This window comes from Lagenorhynchus albirostris, chromosome 12 (genome assembly GCF_949774975.1).
Source record: "Lagenorhynchus albirostris chromosome 12, mLagAlb1.1, whole genome shotgun sequence".
In the NCBI taxonomy this organism is placed as follows: Eukaryota; Metazoa; Chordata; class Mammalia; order Artiodactyla; family Delphinidae; genus Lagenorhynchus; species Lagenorhynchus albirostris.
Genome location: NC_083106.1, coordinates 13,767,783 through 13,788,896, shown reverse-complemented (window position 1 = coordinate 13,788,896; position 21,114 = coordinate 13,767,783). Strand labels below are relative to the sequence as shown.

Here is a 21,114-nt window from a genome sequence, read left to right as displayed (position 1 = left end):
CCAAAAGAAAATAAAACTTTAACAAGAGAACAGGGATTCCCCTTTCCAGGATGGCTTAGATTCTGAAGCTATAACCAAGTCTTTTTTACTACATGAATTATAAGGAAACAACTAAATGTTACAGTCTGCAAACATCTATCAAAGTGGATGTTTTATACACCAACAAATAGACTAACAAGAAAAGCAAATGTAGTGACTCAGCCATCTCGCCTTATTAAGTCTTAGAAACGTGTCCAAACATCAATCACAAATAAAGAAAAAGATATGATTAACATGTTCTCTGCAGAATGATTTACAATGTTTTTAATCCTTTCCTGAAAGCAAAAAAAGAAGAAGAAAGAATCAGGCATGTCGTATTACTGATGAATTGTGCTGTGTGCAAAAATGGTTCGTTCTCTAACATATGTTGGGTGGCATTTCTGATTGATTGCTTCCTACACAGAAGGTGATATATTATTTTTTTTCAGCATTTTATTTTTTTTAACATCTTTATTGGAGTATAATTGCCTTACAATGCTGTGCTAGTTTCCACCGTACAACGAAGTGAATCAGCCACATGTATACATATATCCCCATATATTAAAGAAAATTCAGTAGAATAACCCAATGAATGTGCATACTTTAAGCATTAAAAAAAGCAAAATGTGTTTCATTAGCTTTAGTTATTACCTCCGATCCAAAAAGTGACAGTCCAAATTTAATAATCTTATTGAAGTGTTGGTGATTATCAACATATATAAAACTTCTGTATTTAGTCATGTTCAATTTCAAAATGAGAATAATCTAAACAATAATAATTACCATCATTTACTGAGTACTCAGTATGTACCAGGTACTTTGATACATGATTTACTTCCATTATTTCATTAAAACCTCACAATGCCCTATGAAAGAGATGTAGTCATACCCACTCTACAGATGAGGAAATTGAGGCTTTGATAGGTTGAGTTAACCAGGTTACTTGGTTTCTTAATGGTTTTAACTTGGGTTTATTTGAGTTTAGAGTCTATGCCTTAATTCAACTGCTGCTTTAATCGTGTCTTATGCAAGGAATTGGAAAGCGAGGGAGAAAAGCATACTGTGGGAGGTCTGCTAAACCTACATTTCCCTAACCTTACTGTGTGATCAGTCTGCTATCTGTATCCAACTAAAGGTTTAATATACCTCCTGGAGATTTTATCTCATAGCAACTTGCTTGGATAAGCTAAGATCAAATCAAGAGTATCTTCTTGGATAGGTTTTTCCCTGCTATAAAAGAAGAGACATCAATCTTGAAAACCACTTTAGAGTCTTAGATTAGGGAGTGGAATCTACTCTTTGCATTCTTGTCTAGATTTATAAAGTCATCTCATGGTTTCTGGCTGAGCACTGGCCATGAATCAGAATTCATTGCTTGGATGGTCTTACTAGACTTAAAACTACTTTGTTGGGGGATTTTCCTGAAAGACCACCTGCTGAAAATTGGGCAACTTTTCTAGTTCATGCAAGACAGGACAACGTCCTAAACAGGACACAGGGGATCAAAATACTGCAGGGTCTGACGTAATGATCTGCATTATTTGATTCGCAGGATAACAACGTTGAGGAAGCAGCATAACTATTAAAAGGGCTTTTTTAAAACATCTTTATTGGAGTATAATTGCTTTACAATGGTGTGTTAGGTTCTGTTTTATAACAAAGTGGATCGGCTATACATATACATATATCCCCGTATCCCCTCCCTCTTGTGTCTCCCTCCCTCCCTCCCTATCCCACCCCTCTAGGTGGTCACAAAGCACCGAGCTGATCTCCCTGTGCTATGCGGCTGCTTCCCACTAGCTAGCTATTTTACGTTTGGTAGTGTATATATGTCCATGCCACTCTCTCACTTCGTCCCAGCTTACCCTTTCCTCTCCCCGTGTCCTCAAGTCTATTCTCTACATCTGCGTCTTTATTCCTGTCCTGCTCCTAGGTTCTTCAGACCATTTTTTTTTTTAGATTCCATATGTATGTGTTAGCATACGGTATTTGTTTTTCTCTTTCTGACTTACTTCACTCTGTATGACAGACTCTAAGTCCATCCACCTCACTGCAAATAACTCAATTTTGTTTCTTTTTATGGCTGAGTAATAAAGGGCTTTTTAAACTGCATTGGGCCTACAGGAGGAAAGAGCCGAACTTACCTGCAACAAGAAGGCCAGTTTTTTCTTCTGCTCCTCCAGATGCACACTGGCTGATCTCCATCTCTCTTGGATTTCAGCGAGTTCAGCCTGCAAGGCAGCCTCAGCTGCACCGTCGGCAGAAAGCAGGAGCTGTTTGCCAGCCTCCACAGTGAGAATGTAGCTGCCTTGCTGTCGCAGGAACACTTTTTCTTTGAACTGAAAGAAAGCGTAGATTTTTACTTTCTCATCCTTCTCTTTACCATTTCCCCATTATAAGTATTTTTAAATAATCCTAAAATTTTGCATACATAACATGCCCTCTTTTTTCCAAAAAGCTTTACTGACCCAGTACTTTGGGCCTGAGTGAAGCAATGTATAAATAAATGAGAATTCCACACAGAAAGCTTAGTTTCTGCTCCCAAGTTAAACGCAATCACGATGCAATAGGAAAACTGCTCTATGAGACTGATGCACAGGGGCACAGAGGGACATCTGACCCACGCTGGGTGCACAGGGAGGCTTCTTCAAATGGTGAAGCCTTCACGAGTCTTGAAAGACACAGGAACACAACCAGATTAAGAAGGATCTGCTGTGATGAGAGCCAGGACTCAGGGAGAAGACATCTTCCACACAGAGAAATAGGGTGGGCAAATCTGCTATACAGGATAAATATGACGAATTCAGGACACTGGACTTAGTTTTCAGTGGCTGGAATATAGGATTCCCGTAAGAGAGTGGGAGAAGATGATGCCAGACCACACCTTGCACAGGAATTTGGTTTTTATAGTAAAAGTGACTGAGATTCATGGAAGAGTATTAAGTGGTGGGGTAGAAAATGGAATGGAAGGCCATATATTGGATACTTTAAGACAGGTTAGGAAGCTATTGTCTAACTAGGCAAGAAACCATGAGCACCTAATCTAAGGTAGTGGCAGTAGGGATGGCGACTTGAGGGATATAAGATATGGGGAGGGAGATAAAATGAAGAGTATAGCTCTAGAATGACTCTGGGTTGCTGACTGATAGACCAGATAGCCGGTGATGTTTCCTCGGTTTGGACACGTGGAATGGACTGGTGGAGAATGGTTGATCCAGAGATCACAGGCTCTATTGGAACCATGGGGTATATTATGTCTGTGATACACATAGATATAAAGCTAAAAGGGGGTTGAATACATGAGTTGGAGGCTCAGGAGGTGAACGTGACCAGAAGATACCAACTCGACCCTTCTCTGCTGGCAGGGAGTAGTGGAAGCCACGTGTACAGATGAGGTTTCCCAGAGAAGCAAGGAGGAGAAAGGAAGCAGAGAACAGTGACCTTCAAAACAAGAGGAGCCTGTGAAATATACTGGGAGGGACTGATGAGAGGGAGTGGTGGTTTCCATCTAAGAGGATGGACTCCCAAACTCCCAGGCTGGGGAAAGCAAGGGGAATGGACAAACAGCTCACACAGGACTGAGTCTTTCATCTTTTCTGGAATACTTCAGTTAAACTGCTCATGAGTGAAACATGTATAATCAGTGCAAAGTTTTCCTTTCCTTGTCATTGCCTTTCCATCCACGCTGGGATTCACTGAGCTGCTGGGAGGCCTTGGTGGGTGAAACGGAGCCAGTCTTTGTGAGAGGCTGGGACTCGCCCTACTTTCATTGTTAAATATGGAGTTTGTAATGCCATCATTTTATATATTTCTGTTGACATTTGAGAACAATGCTTGTCCTCATTCCAGTGTCACTCTAATGTCCTTCTGAGGAACCGAGGCCAGGGTAAAGTGTGCAGCAGAAATGCAGAAGAGGTTTAAAAACCGCCTGTTTTGCACCTTACCTGCACTTCATCAAAGAGGGTCCTTGCTTGCTGCAGTGGTATTGGGACACTTCCGAGACCACTCACGGGGAGATAGGACACTTCAACCAACCATTTCCGAAGCTTTTCCGCCATCTCCTGATAACGCTGCCACTGGCGGATCTGGCTGTCAATGATGCCCCGCCTCTGCTGGGCTCTGCGTATCACCCCCTGCCACTGATTACTGAGAAGGGTCAACTTGAGGTTGAACTCATCCCTGGTGAAGAAATAATTACATAAGGAAAACCACCGTTATCCTGGATGTAGTTACATGATCAACCGATACACACATACACACATACACACATGCATACATACTTGATGACCCTAAGCCCTAAGAGATCACTGATCTAGGGCAGAGGTTTTCATATATCATGCCACGATCTGTTATCAGGTCTACTGAAAGTAATTTAAAAAATTAATAACAGTTAAGCTATCAGTGTTTGCAAATGGTGAGTGTGTTCACATCTGAGCACAGGTGGAAGACATATCTGTAAGGTCAACTGTCATTTACCCTCTCTCAGAGTGCATGAGAGGGAACAGAGTGTAGGGCAGCAGCTACGATGCGAACGGCCCCCTGAACGTGCCTGTAGCAATGTATGCAGCACGTGGCAGCATCCTGTGTACGCAACAGCAGGAAAGGAGGGGCCCAGCTTATTTACAACCTCTGTCTTCAGCTACAGTTATAAGTCACTTTGGATGAACAAGACTGGGTTACTTTAGCTGGAATCATAAACCATTTAAATAAAACTATGTTACGTAAAAATATTTTTAAAAACTGTACTCCATAAACTCTCAGTATTCCCTCGCAGTAGACAGTTCTAATCTTTAGCAGATTTCACAAACTCATCTAAATCATCCCTTCTAACGTTTTAAGCCCACTTCACCTGTTCTTAGCAAAATGAAAACTATCTAGTCATCATCTTCTGAATAAAGGTTGTGCATATACTTAGAGATATTAAATTTTATTTACGCTTTCTCAATTTCAGGCTAACTCATCTCAGATCTTGTAGTTGGTTCTTCCTACCTCTGTTTACTACCTTTAAAAAATGTTGGTAGTTTTTTATTATGTTTTCCTTAACATCCAACTGTGGCTTTAGAACTGGTTTGTCCAGGATCACATAGAATGAGTTTCTTTGTAGATTACAGAGTTATTCACACATTTTAGTACTAAAGTGTAACATTACTCACTCATTCTCTATGTTACTAGTCTTGCTTTTCTTCCCTCCTGTGGGGGCTTCTGCTCTGAGTTGGATTTACTGTCCTGGGCTCCTATATTCTTCATACCTCTTATTATCGAGGGCCACCATAAACTTTGATTTTGTAACCAAATGTGTCATTAAGTGCTTCTGGTTTTGAGAGGAAATTCTGATATTTATAATCTAATTTCAGTAGAACCAAATATGATGAATTAGGTTCATGAGACTTCCCTAAAAGTTACAAGCATCTATCATCTCTGAAAACATCTAACTCCAGGGCTTGGAGAAGAGTACCCTATATATTGCTTCACTATCAGCTAGCCATCCAGGGTCTCTTTGGAGCCTCCGTCCTCACTTTGTAGAACCAAGCTGCTCTGAGCTACCTGTCAGCATGAAGAACGACTCAAAACATGACACTGGGCTCAATGCTGAACTTGAACTTTCAAAAACAAAACGTATACACGAACTTTTAAAACGCAATACATTTGTAATCTAGGACCTTCCTATTTGTCAACAGGCTCTCATCTGTAATTTTTTTCACTTGCAACTTTCAAAGTTACCCTTGGTTCCCATCCTCCCATTTTCATCTCTTTGGTGTTTTTCCCTGCTAACATTTAAAATTTAATAGATGTTGGCTTGAGCATGAAGTTTACATTTTATTTTACTTAATGACTCAAGCTTTTATAATATTGTTACAGAGTAGGGAGGATAAAGCAAAAGATAAGTTAATTGCACTTGAATGTGTCTTATTTTGAAGGCCTTAAATTCTTAGTAAAGCTCACATTTAAGTTTGGCTTCCTTAGGATAGAATAAATATGGCATCACATTTTGTTGTTCCAAGCTTAATCATGAAAATCTTTCATGTACTTCCAAAGAAACATCCACTTAAAACTGAAATTGTTTCCAAAACTTTAAAAAAAAAAGCTCTTAATAAAAATAATGACTTATTTTCTATTTTTTTGGAAAAAAAAACTAAGTTAATTATAATCACAACTACTGTTCTAAATATGGAAAAGACATACATATGTGATCAAATAAATGAGGTTTGTATGCCAAATATCACCACAGAAAGTAATGGGGTAGAGTAAACACTGTTACTAGGAAATGTAAATATAGGACGAAATTGCCAATTCATACGCCATAAATCTGAAGAGGAGCTAGATTTTCCCTCCGCATTTTTAATACAGAGACAATCTGCTAAGTAATAAAGGGGAAGCAGGGTTTCAGGGTGAGCGTAATCTGACTTAAGTCAGCAAACCATTTGCAAATGTGGAGGTGTTATCATGGTATAGGAAACCTGGCTGGTCCTGACTAAAGACAAGGTACGCGAGTGGTAGGCTTGATTCTATTGCTACTTAGTTATGTGACCTTGGTCAAATCAGTTCACATTTCTGGGCCTCAAGTTTTCATTTGTAAACAAGAGAGATGGTCTAGTGATCTCTATGCTCCTCTGAGGAATAAAATTTCTGTTATCATATGAGAACATCAGAAGCATCTGTTGACAAACCACTGATACATCACTGACACAATTCATTCTGATCTATTCATTAATTCTGGTCCCCTACAGACAACGAGTGAAGGTTGGCTAGGTGATTTCCAATTACTCTATATCCTTCATGTAATATAATAGCACTTCTTTAAAAAGATTCAATACTTAGTCACTTCAGAGATTCAGACAAGTCTTTCCTCCAATTTCTGAGGCTCCTCTCCAGTACAATTGCCTTAGGAAGATGGGCTCTATGCCCTCTAACCTGCTCATTCAAAAGAAAATGGCTAATTTACTGGAAACTTTCTTCATAATAATACATCGAAGATCCTACCTGTCATCAACTTGACCTTGTTCTAGAAGATGCTGTCCATCAACAATGATCGAGTGTAAAATCTGCTGACGACTGAACATCTCTGCTTGAAACAACTGTTATTTTTAAAAAAGAAAAACATAATTTAGAGTTCCTAATTTTAGTGACCAGTTCTCCAATAACTTTCCAAAAATTCTGGTTCAAGCGAGACTATGAAAAATATTTCCAGCTGAATCAGGTTGTATATGAAAACCTGCAATGTAAGAATATTTTTAAACCATCAATTAAGATAAACTTAAAGATACAGTTTAGTTTTTGTTTACTAAAACTAAGTGACTAAAAGTAGAATTATGTTTCCCTTCTTCCTTTCAAAATCACCTAATAAAGTTAGTTAACACATAATTTGTATTCTGTTTTTTTTTTAATATGCAGAATATGGTCCATTTTCAGACAGAGAATCACTTAAGACCTTTTAAAAAGTTGAAGAATGGAAAAAAATCCACCCTTTTTATAAACTCACTGTTTTTCAATTTAACTCAGTTAATAAAATTGTTTCACTACTAGGGCTTCCCTGGTGGTGCAATGGTTGAGAGTCTGCCTGCCGATGCAGGGGACACGGGTTCGTGCCCCGGTCCGGGAAGATCCCACATGCCGCAGAGAGGCTGGGTCCATGAGCCATGGCCGCTGAGCCTGCGCGTCCGGAGCCTGTGCTCCGCGACGGGAGAGGCCACAACAGTGAGAGGCCCGCGTGCCGCAAAACAAACAAAAAAAATTGTTTCACTACTAAAAAAGCTCAAGAGAAACTCTTTCAGATTTTCACTGTTTTTTAAACAGCTTTATTGAGATAGAATTCTATGTCATACAATTCACCTATTTACAATTTAATGATTTTTAGTATATTTCCAGAGTTATACAACCATCACCACAATCAATTTTAGACTATTGCCATAACTCCCCCCAAAAGCTCCATACTCATTAGCAATCACTCCCCATCTCCTTTCAATCCCCCCAGCCCTAGGTAGCCACTGATCTCTGTGGATTTATCTACTCTGGATGTTTCATATAAATGAGATCAGGTCATTCACTGTCTTTTGTGACTGGCTTCTTTCCTCTTAGCATAATGTTTTCAAGGTTGACCCATGCTGCAGTATGTATGAGTACTGTGTTCCTTTTTATTGCTGGATAGTATTCCATTAAATGGATAGACCACATTTTATTGTATTCATCATCAGTTAGTGGGTATCTGGGTCACCTCCACTTTTGGGCTATTATGAATAATGCTGCAATGAACAAAATTCTGGTACAAGCTTTTGTACGGACATATATTTTCCTTTCTCTTGGGTGTATAACTAGGAGTGGAATTACTGGGTCACATGGTCATTCTATGTTGAACACTTTAAGGAGCTCCCAAATTGTTTTCCAAAGTAGCTTCACCGTTTTACATTCCCACCAGCAGTGTATGAGGATTCCAATTTCTCTATTCCCTCATCAACACTTGTTTTCTTTTTCATTGTAGCCATCCTAGTGTGTGTGAGGTACTATCTCATTTTAGTTTTGATTCATTGTATATTACGTCATTGTTGGTCAACTCTATAAAACTGGACTTAAAAATCCCTTACACATATTTAAATTCTCTATTTTAAAAAATTTAAGCAAAATGTCTTAAAATTAATTTCATTCTCTTTAAAGTCCAGCATTAAGCTTTTCTCTGCTGCATCCTATCTCTCCATTTGTGTATATTTCATAAACACGGGAGCAACTTAGTTACACCAGTAAATAGCAAAATAGAGACTAATTGCAAATTGATTAATCTGTTTTTGTTTTTTTTTTTTTTTGCGGTACGCGGGCCTCTCACTGTTGTGGCCTCTCCCGTTGCGGAGCACAGGCTCCGGACGCGCAGGCTCAGCGGCCATGGCTCACGGGCCCAGCCGCTCCACGGCATGTGGGATCTTCCCGGACCGGGGCACGAACCCACGTCCCCTGCATCGGCAGGCGGACTCCCAACCACTGCGCCACCAGGGAGGCCCGATTAATTTGTTTTTGTATCTAATTCTTTCTCGATGTTTCTTGAGAAATGATTATAATGCAATTTGATCAAGAGGCACACCTGGAGATATTTGGTAGTTTGATTTCCTAGTATAAAATATGTATCTGTTTTTTAAAGAACTCACAATTTTTATTTATCAGAGACTTTTGATCAAAGCATAATCTCTTAATGAAACTGGCCTTGACAATATTAGGGTAGTCTGTAATTCAACTGGGAAATTATCTTACCACAATTCTGGCACCATACCTTGCAGGGTGCTGAAGCCTGCCCCATGCTTATAACCAACTATGGAATAAAGACTGGACTGCATTTTTGTGATTAAGATATCGAAACTTCAAGCTTAAGAAAGAAGGCAAAAACATCGCATGCATTTGAGCAGATTCGGCACACATTATAGGACTTTCATTCTTCCACATGGCATTTTGCAGCATCTCACAAGGCCTAAAACAATTTTATCACCCAAAAATGTACTGGCATAACTTACCTCATGTGCTCTCTGCTGCTCCAAAAGATGCTGATAATTGCCTGAAATCTCTACTGCTAACTTCTGTTCTGTTTGAACTAGGAATTCCATCCATGTTTCACATTTTTCCAAGAAAGTTTGATGTTGTAGCAAAAATGACTGTAACTTACTGACAGAAGAAGGAAAATGAATAATGGTGATGCTGTTGCTTTTTTCTTATACCTTCAGCATATAAAACTAGATTAAATATTCTCTGTTCCAATTCTAATTTGACCTCCACAAAGCTTTCATGTTAGGTAGTAAAATTTTGTGAAAAATAAAAAGAAAATTGAAGAAAAGAAATTTAAATGACAAAATTATGTATCTTTAATATATTCTTATATAAAAGTTTTATTTTTTGATTAAAACAATATTCAGTACATTAAACATGGGAAATCACTTCACATTTTGAGTTTCTCACTTTTAGTTCAAATTGTGTGAATAACATTGGAAAGATCTAGAATTTATAAACATACACAAATCATGAACTTATTATTTCTACTGATATTTCAGAGTGGCCAAGACATCTCTGGGTTACTCTACCTGAATCTTTCTGTAGTCTGGGTGGAGATCAGAGACCAGTGCCGGTTCAGATTCTGCATCCTTTTGATTTCTTTATCATTTAGGGGCAACCTGTATCCAAGCTCATTTAGCCGGTCTAAATCTGGGACCATGCTGCTGAATTTTAGCATCTGTCCCTGAAAGCAAGATGCAAAACTAGATTTAGCACCACGGTCAGAAAAGGCAGAGCTCTTTCAAAAGTGCACAGCGATCTTCTGATTTCAGGAAGAAGCTGGTCTTTGGTCTCCTCTGCATTTCTAGCCCACCCCCTCGCAATCTCCAGTGCTGCAAAGGAAGCAAAGCTGCATCTCCTCATCAGCTTCCACTGCTGCTGCTGCTGTTGCTGCTATAGCTACTCACTATCCCTTATTGAACATTTAATAGTTTACGTGTATTATTTACTTGATTTATTTACTCATAAGTAATTCCTTTTTTTTTTTTTTGCCATACGCGGGGCTCTCACTGCCGTGGCCTCTCCCGTTGCGGAGCACAGGCTCCGGACGCACAGGCCCAGCGGCCATGGCTCACGGGCCCAGCCGCTCCACGGCATGTGGGATTCTCCCGGACCGGGGCACGAACCCGTGTCCCCTGCATCGGCAGGTGGACTCTCAACCACTGCGCTACCAGGGAAGCCCAGTAATTCTTGCTTGAACTGATAAAGGCTGAAAATTGTGCTGATGACTGAAAGGACTTATTTCTTACCCTTTATATTTCATTTATCCATGTTAGTCTGCTCCTTTATTATTTAATAATAATATTAGTTATAATAGTAATAGCTAACTAACATTTATTGAGCACATATGAACCAAGCATTGTTATCAGAGCTTTACAGGTAATAACTCATTTTATCCTCAAAACAATCCCATAAGGTAAGAACCACTACTATTCCCAATTTACAATGAGGAAGAAGAGGCACAGACACTAAGTAAATTGCTCAAGGCCACCCAGCTAGTAAGTGGTAGAGCCAGGTAAACACGACTTGTTGGGTTCTCCTTGGATGGAACACAATCCCACCTGAGCTCCAAAATCACCACCCATTATCTTAAGAGCTTCAGTTTTAGGTCCTTGATCCCAACCCCAAAGTTAGTGAGACTCAACTGAGAAAGCAGTGTACGCTTTCAGATCGCTTTCCTCCCTTCACACACAGGACAAAGCTGCCTGTCCTGGTTCTGTGGGCATTCGTAACTCCATCTAGGAAACCGGCTACAGGCAGGAGAAAAGGTCAGGACACCTTTGGCTGTGTGTGTCCACTTGGCGTGCTCTGCAAAAGGCTCATAACCCTGAAGAGAGAATAAATCTTGCCAACTGTCGAAGCCAAAAGCAAACTATTAGATGGCAGAATTTCCACGGGTGGACATCAGCAGTGAACAAAACTGACATGCCACGGTCCCTCTCCTGATGCTCAGAAAGAGTAAGACACTATTCCAATAGCAGAGAGAACAGCAGTCACCTATCACATGAACATCCTTGGATGGTACGATGAAAGTCTGAAGAAAAATAACACTGGGCTATGAAACTGTGTCGCTGGGGGGCCTGACCATGGAAAGAAGGGGAGGCTTTCTGAGAGTGACCCTGAATAAAATGACCAGGAGTTGATGCCTTTTGGGGACGAGGAACGGATTTCAGAAAGCGGGGGATGGGCATCTTACACACAGATGCCGGGAAGCACTGCAGCTCCCAAGTGCCTGGAGAAAGAGACAGACGGTGGTGAAGGCGAGACCCTTAGGGAGGTGGCAGCCGGCTATTGCTGGTCTTGATACTTCACACAGATCTTTATCCTGAGAGCAGTGGGAAGCCATGGAGGGTTTTAAGCAGAGGGATAATAGTAATAAAATGTGCATGTCTATTGTGTTATTTTATTTACTGTAAAGTCGTTCATGATTAAGTAAAACCTTTTAAAAGAAAAAGATCGGGTTTCCCTGGTGGCACAGTGGTTGAGAGTCCGCCTGCCGATGCAGGGGACACGGGTTCGTGCCCCGGTCCGGGAAGATCCCACATGCCGCGGAGCGGCTGGGCCCGTGAGCCATGGCCGCTGAGCCTGCGCGTCTGGAGCCTGTGCTCCGCAGCGGGAGAGGCCGCGACGGTGAGAGGCCCACGCAAAAAAAAAAAAGATCATTCTGGCAGCTATAGGTTGGAGGGAGAGAGGTTGCTGCAAAGAGGTCCACAGAGCCTGAGGCTGTGGCCTTGGCCCCTGAGCAAGGTCGGACAGCGTAAAGTAGGAGTGGATGATGGTAGTGATAGACATGGGAGGTTCAAGAGCTATGAAGGAGGTGATGGACTGGGCGCAGGGAGGGACCAGAGGCAGGAGGAGGAGTGAGGTGGATCTTAGCTCTGCTCCTGGGGGTCTCCCAACACGGACCACGAGATCAGCTTGAGCTCAGTGGCATCACTCCTCTCAAGAGAAGAGGAAAGCAGAGCTGGCAAGAGTTTCCTTGGGAACAGAAAGTAGGCGTATGTCAGGAGTTTTGAGTTTTCTTTAGGATTTTGAAGATAGAAGATCTGGGACGAGGATTTGAACACACTTACCTTAAGTTCCTCCATCCTTTCCTGGATGGTCGAGAGGTCAGACGAGTGGCTAGGGTCCTGCCCTTGTAGTATTTCTTCAGCTTCTACTAACCAGGCTTCCAAAGCTTCTAAACTCTTGGTAAAGGTTTCATAGTCAAGAACTCCAGCCTTTTTTTCACAAAAGAAAACTGGTATTTAGAAATCTAGTGAAAGGGCAAGTGGATATTAAAATTATTTTTCATATTCTTGTGCCAAATTCCCATTCCCAAGATGCCATTCCTAAAAAGACAAGGCTACAATAATTTAAATTTTCTTCTTTTTATTTATATAGTTTGCTAAACACTTAGCATTACTTCTACGTACCATTAATTAACCAATTAAAGTTATTTTTTACATTATCAAACAGAAATATATTCTGATTCTTGCAAAAACTTGTCAGGTAAACATGACTGTTAACATTAAAGCCACTTAATGTCTATTAATTGAACATATTTTACCGTGGAAGGAAGCACCGATTTGGGGGCAAAAGTACATTGTAGAGAAAAGTGCAAGACTCCCACGTTCCCTTGACCCCATTGGAACTTCCAAGTTTGTTTAGTTTTTAACTTTCTGGTCTTGAAGGAGGCATTGCCTCGATGATGAAAAATTTTTCTTTTCCTGTGTTTATGCCCAGGTTTTAGAGAATGCCCAATTTATAACACCTGGTGAATGTGAGCTCTGTACCTGTAACGCAGTCTGCTGTTTGCAAAGAGCCTGTTCTAGGGCACATAAGTGTTGACTCAAACAGACTTGATCAGATTGAATGGCTGACGCTGCCGAGGCATCTACTTGTTGCTTGAGTTGCTCTCCCAGCTCGTGGAGAACGAAAAGGGAATCCTTAACTGTCCCCAGTCCTTTGAGCAGGTCCTACAGAAGATGAAAACATGCCCGTCATGAAACAACATGTTAAGTGTCCTCCTTATTATAAACAATTAGAAACACTCAATTCTTATTTGTCAAATTATTACACTACATAACCTTCACCTGCAGGAAAAAAATCAAGAACTGAATTCCATTTTTAAAAACAGGTATGTGTATGAACATTTAAAAAAATGTACTATTCTTATCGTAAAAGCTACCTAGGTTCATTGTAGGACATTGGGGAAATGCAGAAAAACTTATATAAACAAGGAAAAACATGATCTACAAGTAGAGCCAATAACTGAAAACATTTTGGCAGTTTTTTCCTGCCTCTTCATGTAATTGATATCAAATTGAAAACCCAGTGCTACATTTTACCTTTTTTGACTTAATACTATACACACAAGAGAGGAACTATATGCGCGGTCACATTTTAGTGGTTACAGTACACCCTCCCCTCTTGGTGGGTGTAGCACCCTAGCTATGGCTCTGGTGAGCGGCAGGAAGGGTAGACTCTATCTCCGTTCTTTTCTGTGATATCTCTCGCCTCCATTTTTTGTGGGACTCTTTTATATGCTCCAAATTAATAAGCTGGTGGAAATTTCCTGTTTCTCGTTTCCATCTACCTCTGAGGGATGACAACTGACTGATCCTTCCACCTGTTGCTGGTGCCCCACCAGATACAGAGAGAGCAGAGCCTGCTACACCCGCGCAGGGGCTACAGTGAGAAGGGGAAAAACAAAGGGCAACTTTAACCCTGACAGAGAGATCAGAAAATTCACAGCAATCATCTCAAACACTAGACTCTAGAACAGGCATAACTCAACGAAGGAGGACTGAAAATTGAAAATGACAAATTTCATACAGATAAACTATGTGGAAAGAGAAATCAAAAAGCACAGAATTTACTGTACATCTTAAACTTTAGCTGTAAAGTGATTATTCATTTTTCATGTGAAGGTCTTAGAATGGGTTAAACTTTTATTTATGTGCTTTTTATTGCCTAATTCTAATAACTGATTTGGGAAAGTTTATAAGAAGGTCTTTGAAATAAATTCATTAAAATAGAGACAAATAAGGACAAATAGTAAGAGGCATGTGATAGGTGAAACGAGAGAAGAATTGCTCTTGAAAACCTTAAGTAGGTTATTGGCAGCTGCAGTGAAAAAGAGAAATATTAAAAAGCTATTAAAAAGAAGTACACCCATAAATCAGGAAAGAAAGACCTCTTCCTACCATTAAGTTCTTAGAAGAAACTATGTTGATGCTTACATAAGAGATAATGGACCTCACTGGACAATACTTTGGAACAATGGAATTTTAAAAGATGTAACATTACTCTTCATACGGTCATTTCTTATATTGACCATCTCTGTAAAAACAGATAGCCTAAGTCTTTCACATGGACTGTATTCCATTAGGAAAAATGGGAAAACAACTCTTTAAAAATAAAACAACGGGAGGGGATCTCTTAAATCTGTTACATGTGCAACTGTGTTCTGAAAACCTAGCAGCCTCTCTGACACTTGAAACAATTCTTTTTGGATAGTTGTCTCACATAGAGACATAACAAAAGCTTAAACACAGCAGCACCAGCCCTGCTAAACTTGAGAAGTCTCAGCTTGACAAGTTGGTAACACGCGATAGTTCCTGAACATACGTTGCAATCTTGAATCCATGTGGCAACTTCGTCGTCCGCGATGTCCCTGTCAGTGGCTGCCTTCAAGAGCTCATTGGTTCGACCCTCCTGCTGTTGAACTGTAGCAGCACACTGTTTGGAGTAGTCCTTGTATCTCTGCCAAAGCTGAAGTAGGGCCTTGCTGGCGTGCAGCTGCTCTGCAATCTCTTCCAGCAAGTGATTCCATCTGGAAACGATAGCAACACTCATGGGCTGATTCCCACCTCTCACTAAATGCTGTTATTTACTATTTTATTTTTCATGATCCTGGTTCATGTGAATATGGAAATAATGCAGATGTCTCATTTCTATCGAACGTAATAAAAAGTAACATTTCACTCTCATATTTCAAGGGTAGGTAGTAGAGATGAGGTCAATCTTGGGGTATACCGCAGTTCTAATTCCTTTCTAAATATCTCCACTACATTTACTTATCCTTGAGTTCATTTTGTGAAAATGAAAACATTAATAGAATAGAACCTATAAAACTCAAATTCAAAATGCCAGTGTTCTAATTGTATTGTTATTTATAATAAGATCGTGATATGAATAATGAGCAACAGTGTAAAACCGGCACGTCCCATACCTCATATTGACTTCTTTTAGTGTATCGGTAAGAGTTTCTGTCACAGGCGGGTGACTCTCTTTTAACAGTTGGTTGGTGATGGAGCCAAATTTCTGTAAGCTCTTTTCCTGTTTTTCTAGATCATCTTGAAGATTCTGCCCAAAGGAAATGTGCCACAGATGACATAACAGGATCTAAAAATTCTAATGATCAAGTTTAAGGGTAATTTATAGCTGTGTTCATAGATGTGAACATACAAGTACAAAAACCATGACTTTGCCCCAATGCTTTATGAGCTTTCTTTAGATAACCATTTTTTCTTTTTTATGAGTTTGTTCTTATGGGTGTGAGGAGGGTTCTTAACAATTGAGACTTCTTGGGAGTGGGAGCTGGAATTCTGCTGGGAAAGCTCACACGGGGAGCCCCTGTCCAGCGTCGAGGAGGAAGGTGTGGGGCTGCTGGGTGTGCAATCCATTATACTGTGGTTCTCTTTGCTGCTCAAGGTCAAAGTCCAGATCTCTGCTTTATTACTTACCCAAAGTTGCTCTACCAGAGATTCCTGATAGTGAGACTTTAAGAAGGCATAGCTTTTCTGAGTATCAGCTCTAAGTTCTATCTCTGATGTTCTTCCTTGCAAAGAATATTTATTAGGCTTGGTGGAGTTGTCTACCAAGAACCAGTGAAGAAAGATATTTCCCTGGAAATGTTGCTGAAGTGATAGACTCAGTTCTTAGTAAAACTCCACAGGTGAAGCAGGCTGCAAAAATCCAGTCTCCACTTACCACTGATATATGGTTGCCATCAAATCAAAATATATAAGGAATAGACCCTGAGTCCTTTCATATCTTAAGACAGAAGATGAGAAACACAGAGTAAGCTCAATTAAAAAGTACTTCTAACCTCCTCAAAGTTATAAAATGTCTTTTTAAACTTACTATTCTCAAAATAAGCTTTAATGATTCTTAGTATCTGCAACAACTAGTTTAAGGTTTAAAGACATTTAACCTTGTACTTTGTATGTACAAGGTTACAAAGTACATATTTTGTATGTACTTTGACTTCCCTGGCGGTCCAGTGGTTAAGACTCGTCACTTCCAATGGAGGGGGCACAGGTTCGATCCCTGGTGGGGAACTAAGATCCCACATGCCGTGCGGCGCAGACACACACACACGCACATGCACACACTCAAAAGAAGGAAACTGTATATGCTTATTTTATCCTTTCAGAAAGTATGCATATCATGTCAGCAACATATAAACTTTGACTGCCAAGCCAGGGACGTGGACCGATGTAAGGAGGGACACGCGAGGCTGTCATCCCATCCCTTAGGGCCTGACTTGCCCATCCCATAGGCTGCGTTACTTAGCCAGGGAGAAAGGGCAATGGCAGGTGAGAGCGCCCAGGTGTGCAGGCGAGTGAGGGCAGTAGCTGATTGAGAGCAGTGACATAAGACAGGACAGTGTGCTGTTTAAGTCAAACAGCAGCAATGTCCTCCTGGATGAATACAGTGATGATGGACACACACGAAACCAAGCAGTTAAGTGCTAGAAAAGGAGGATTACGTGTACAGACCATTGACATTCTGCTGAACGCAAAGAAAACAACTTAATGGTTTAAAATTTTATGACGTTTGCTATTTTTCTTTTTGTTTTCTTTTTAATCCTGTAGAATGTGTTTCGAAAAGCAGGATAAAAAAGAGAAAGGGAAGATATAAAAGGCAGCAATAATGGATCCAGGAGACTGATTTGCGTATAAAATCATTTTATAAAATACATTCATGGGGATATTTATATCATTAAAAAAATCCTTTAGTTATATACCAGTTATTCCAGAATTTGGTATCCACAGGCAAGTTTGGTTATGTAACAAATAAAGCAGGTAAAATTAATTTTAAATATTTTTAAAATAATTAAATGTAAACAATATACACCAATTATTCCAGGATGATGTTTGCATTTGCTCATTTTTAAAAAATTTTTCTCAAATTAAAAAGGATGTTAAGGATGGGTTCAATTCATCCCTTACCTGAAGATTGTCCACCTGAACCTGCACAGCTTCCAAAGATCCAGTCAGCAGACGGAATCGGGAGAGAGAGTACCTGGCCTCCATGAGGTAACTGTTTATCTCATCAAAGGCCACTTTGTGGCGGCTCCACTGGTCAAGCACAGACTTCAGCAGGATCTTTAACTGCCCAACCTTTTGAAAGAGACAGAGGCTTCTTATAATTGCATAATATTTTAAGTGATAAAATATATAAATATATATTGCATTGATGGGAAAAATATTAACATTTAAGAATTTCATTGGGATTTCAGGCATTATAAATAAACTCAAATTAAAAAAAAGATTTGAGGGCTTCCCTGGTGGCGCAGTGGTTGGGGGTCCGCCTGCCGATGCGGGGAGCACGGGTTTGTGCCCCGGTCCGGGAGGGTCCCGCGTGCCGCGGAGCGGCTGGGCCCGTGGGCCATGGCCGCTGGGCCTGCGCCTCCGGAGCCTGGGCTCCGTGGCAGGAGAGGCCGCAGCGGTGAGAGGCCCGTGTACCGCAAAAAAACAAACAAAAACAACAACAACTACAACAAAAAAAACGATTTGAAAAGTAAAATGTAGCAATGTTGAAATTTAAGCCTTTCATACTTTTGATCAGGCAGTCTAAATTGAAATGCTTAAAAAGGTTATATATATATAAAACCTTTACCTATAGTATATATTATTGATATGTATTATAATATAAAAGTGATAAAAGGTCAGTATATTTAATACCACAGTTTAGGAAACATAATAAATGAGTGTTTTAAATGCATTAACCCACTTTATCCTCATAACAACCTTATGAGGTAGATGGGATCGTTATGCTCATCTTATATTAAGGAAACTGAGGGACAAAGAAGTTATAAAAATCACCTTGAGATCATACTGTTAGAGTGTGAAAGATCTAGATGTAAATCTAGGCAGACTGGTCCCAAGAAATGAAACCTATTTATCATCTGTCCATCTACTTACCTACCTATCTATTTATCTATCTAACTATTTACCTATCGATCCATCCCAGGTATGTGCAAGCCCGCACTCTCTCTCTCTCTCTCTCTCTCTCTCTCTCTCTCTCTCTCTCTCATACACACACACACACACACACACAAACACACCCTCAAATGAATATCTTAAGATAAAACATCCAAGAACATTCTTTCCTGTACTTATCTGCAAGAGAAAAGGTTTTAGTTTGATCTGTATCATTTAGAAAGATATCTGCTTTGGACTCCCTGGATTTCACTCCTAATCTTTTGAATATGGAGTAAGTATGGCCATGATTAAGAAAAGAGATCATATAAATTAACTTGCACCTGAATTCTCTGCTCTTTTTCTTAGCATAACCAAAAATGCTGAAACCAATCGAGGTACTATCACATGGGCCAAAGGCCTAAGAAAATGCTGCCGCAGAAACTAGGCAACACTCCCACGTACAGGCAGGTGCCAGGGCCTGTCCTAGGAAAGTCAGGAACAAACATGAACATAAAGCCAAGAGATCAATGAGAATTTCTAAATCGTCTATTTCTTCCTTGTAGTATTTTTGTTTGTTTTTCATGAGAAGATGCTTCTGTGAAAGAACCACTCAATTTATTTATATGGTAAATTGTTTCCAAAGAATTGTGATGATTTATAAAAGTGCATAAAATAAAATGAACTAGATTTAAAATCGGGTTAAAGATAAGGTAATTAGAAAGCTGCCCTCGGAGACCATCACGTGGACTGTGAGAGTGGTTTGCTGGACACCTTGGTCCCTGTCACTTAACCTGCTGGTGCCTCAGCCCTCACCTCTGGAAAGTGCGGGCAGGAACCACTGGCACAGGTGTGTGCAGAGCAGGGGTCGTTGTTACATGTATTCTTCTTACTGGGGGATTCAACTCTATTCAGCACATAATGTCAAACGTCTTCACAGAGCTTACGTTTTAGTGAGAGAAGTTAAATAAACGAGCAGACCACATCATATGTTAGAAGTTGATAAATAGCACAGATAAAAGCAAAGCGGAGAAGAGAGTCAGGGCATGTAAGGGGAGGATGCAAAGGCTGTCATTTGAAACAAGGTGGTCAGGAAAGCCCTCCCTGAGACGGCGAATTTAAACAAGGGCTTTGAGGAGAGGGAGTGGCCATGTGGATATCAGGGAGAGGGGGCTCTGGGCACAGGGAAGAGCCGGGACAAAGTCCCCGAGTGTGGAGCACACCACTGGGTTCCAGACTAGGGGGACAGCAGAAGCACAAGAAACCTGTGGGCTAGCAGCGGGAGGCGCATGGTTTTGGCCTCATTCTGTTGTTTTTTGTTTGTTTGTTTTTGCGGTACGCGGGCCTCTCACTGCTGTGGCCTCTCCCGTTGCTGAGCACAGGCTCCGGACGCGCAGGCTCAGCGGCCATGGCTCACGGGCCCAGCCGCTCCGCGGCATGTGGGATCTTCCCGGACGGGGGCACGAACCCGTGTCCCCTGCATCGGCAGGCGGACTCCCAACCACTGCGCCACCGGGGAAGCCCTGGCCTCATTCTGAATGAGACAGGAAGCTATTGCAGGGTTGTGAGCAGAGGACTGGTGTGATCTGACTTCCATTTTAACAGGACTTCTCTGGCACGGAGACTACTTAGGAGGCCATGAAAATAATCAAAGCGAGCAGTGACGGTGACTTAGACCTAGCTGCCAGCTACACAGACGGGGGCAGAGGCTGGGTTCTAGGTCTATCCTGAAAACAGGGCTGACAAGAGTGTTGATGGACTCTGTGTGGGTCTGAGGGAAAGAGAGGAGTGAAGAATGACTCCATAGGTTTCAGCCCATGCAACTGGATGGGTAGAGTTGTCATGAACTGAGGTGGCAGAAAGTGTAGGTTTGTAGGGGAAGAATGGGAGTTGGGGGCTTCCCTGGTGGCGCAGTGGTTGGGAGTCCGCCTGCCGATGCAGGGGACACGGGTTCGAGCCCTGGTCTGGGAAGATCCCACATGCCGCGGAGCAGCTGGGCCCGTGAGCCACAACTACTGAGCCTGCGCGTCTGGAGCCTGTGCTCCGCAACAAGAGAGGCTGCGACAGTGAGAGGCCCGCGCACCGCGATGAAGAGTGGCCTCCGCTTGTAGCAACTAGAGAAAGCTGTGCACAGAAATGAAGACCCAACACAGCAAAAATAAATAAATAAAATTTTAAAAAAGAAAAAGAATGGGAGTTGGTTTGGGCAGGAAGTTTGAGATGTCCAATGGTCATGCAAGCAGAGATGTCTACAGAGGACTTCCCTCTGTGTCTGTCTCTGTCTATAGTTTAGGTGAGAAATCCAGTCTGAGGATACACATCTGAGAACCATCTGTGCCTAGATGGTATCTATGGACATGGGAATGGATAAGATTATTAA

The 21,114-nt window shown here is 41.1% G+C and overlaps 1 protein-coding gene across 1 annotated transcript in view; it reads right to left on the bottom strand.

Moving 5' to 3' along the window:
* The window catches only part of SYNE1 (spectrin repeat containing nuclear envelope protein 1), a 456,320-nt gene that overhangs the window by 78,650 nt on the left and 356,556 nt on the right, over nucleotides 1-21,114 (bottom strand). Inside the window, exons 115-124 of the mRNA XM_060168000.1 lie at nucleotides 17,763-17,933; nucleotides 15,758-15,891; nucleotides 15,154-15,358; nucleotides 13,317-13,499; nucleotides 12,615-12,761; nucleotides 10,071-10,225; nucleotides 9,510-9,657; nucleotides 7,000-7,094; nucleotides 3,963-4,197; nucleotides 2,163-2,357 (exon numbers count right to left, since the gene is read on the bottom strand). Coding sequence (XP_060023983.1) covers nucleotides 2,163-2,357; nucleotides 3,963-4,197; nucleotides 7,000-7,094; nucleotides 9,510-9,657; nucleotides 10,071-10,225; nucleotides 12,615-12,761; nucleotides 13,317-13,499; nucleotides 15,154-15,358; nucleotides 15,758-15,891; nucleotides 17,763-17,933 — 1,668 coding nt within the window. The remainder of the gene's footprint in view (nucleotides 1-2,162; nucleotides 2,358-3,962; nucleotides 4,198-6,999; nucleotides 7,095-9,509; nucleotides 9,658-10,070; nucleotides 10,226-12,614; nucleotides 12,762-13,316; nucleotides 13,500-15,153; nucleotides 15,359-15,757; nucleotides 15,892-17,762; nucleotides 17,934-21,114) is intronic.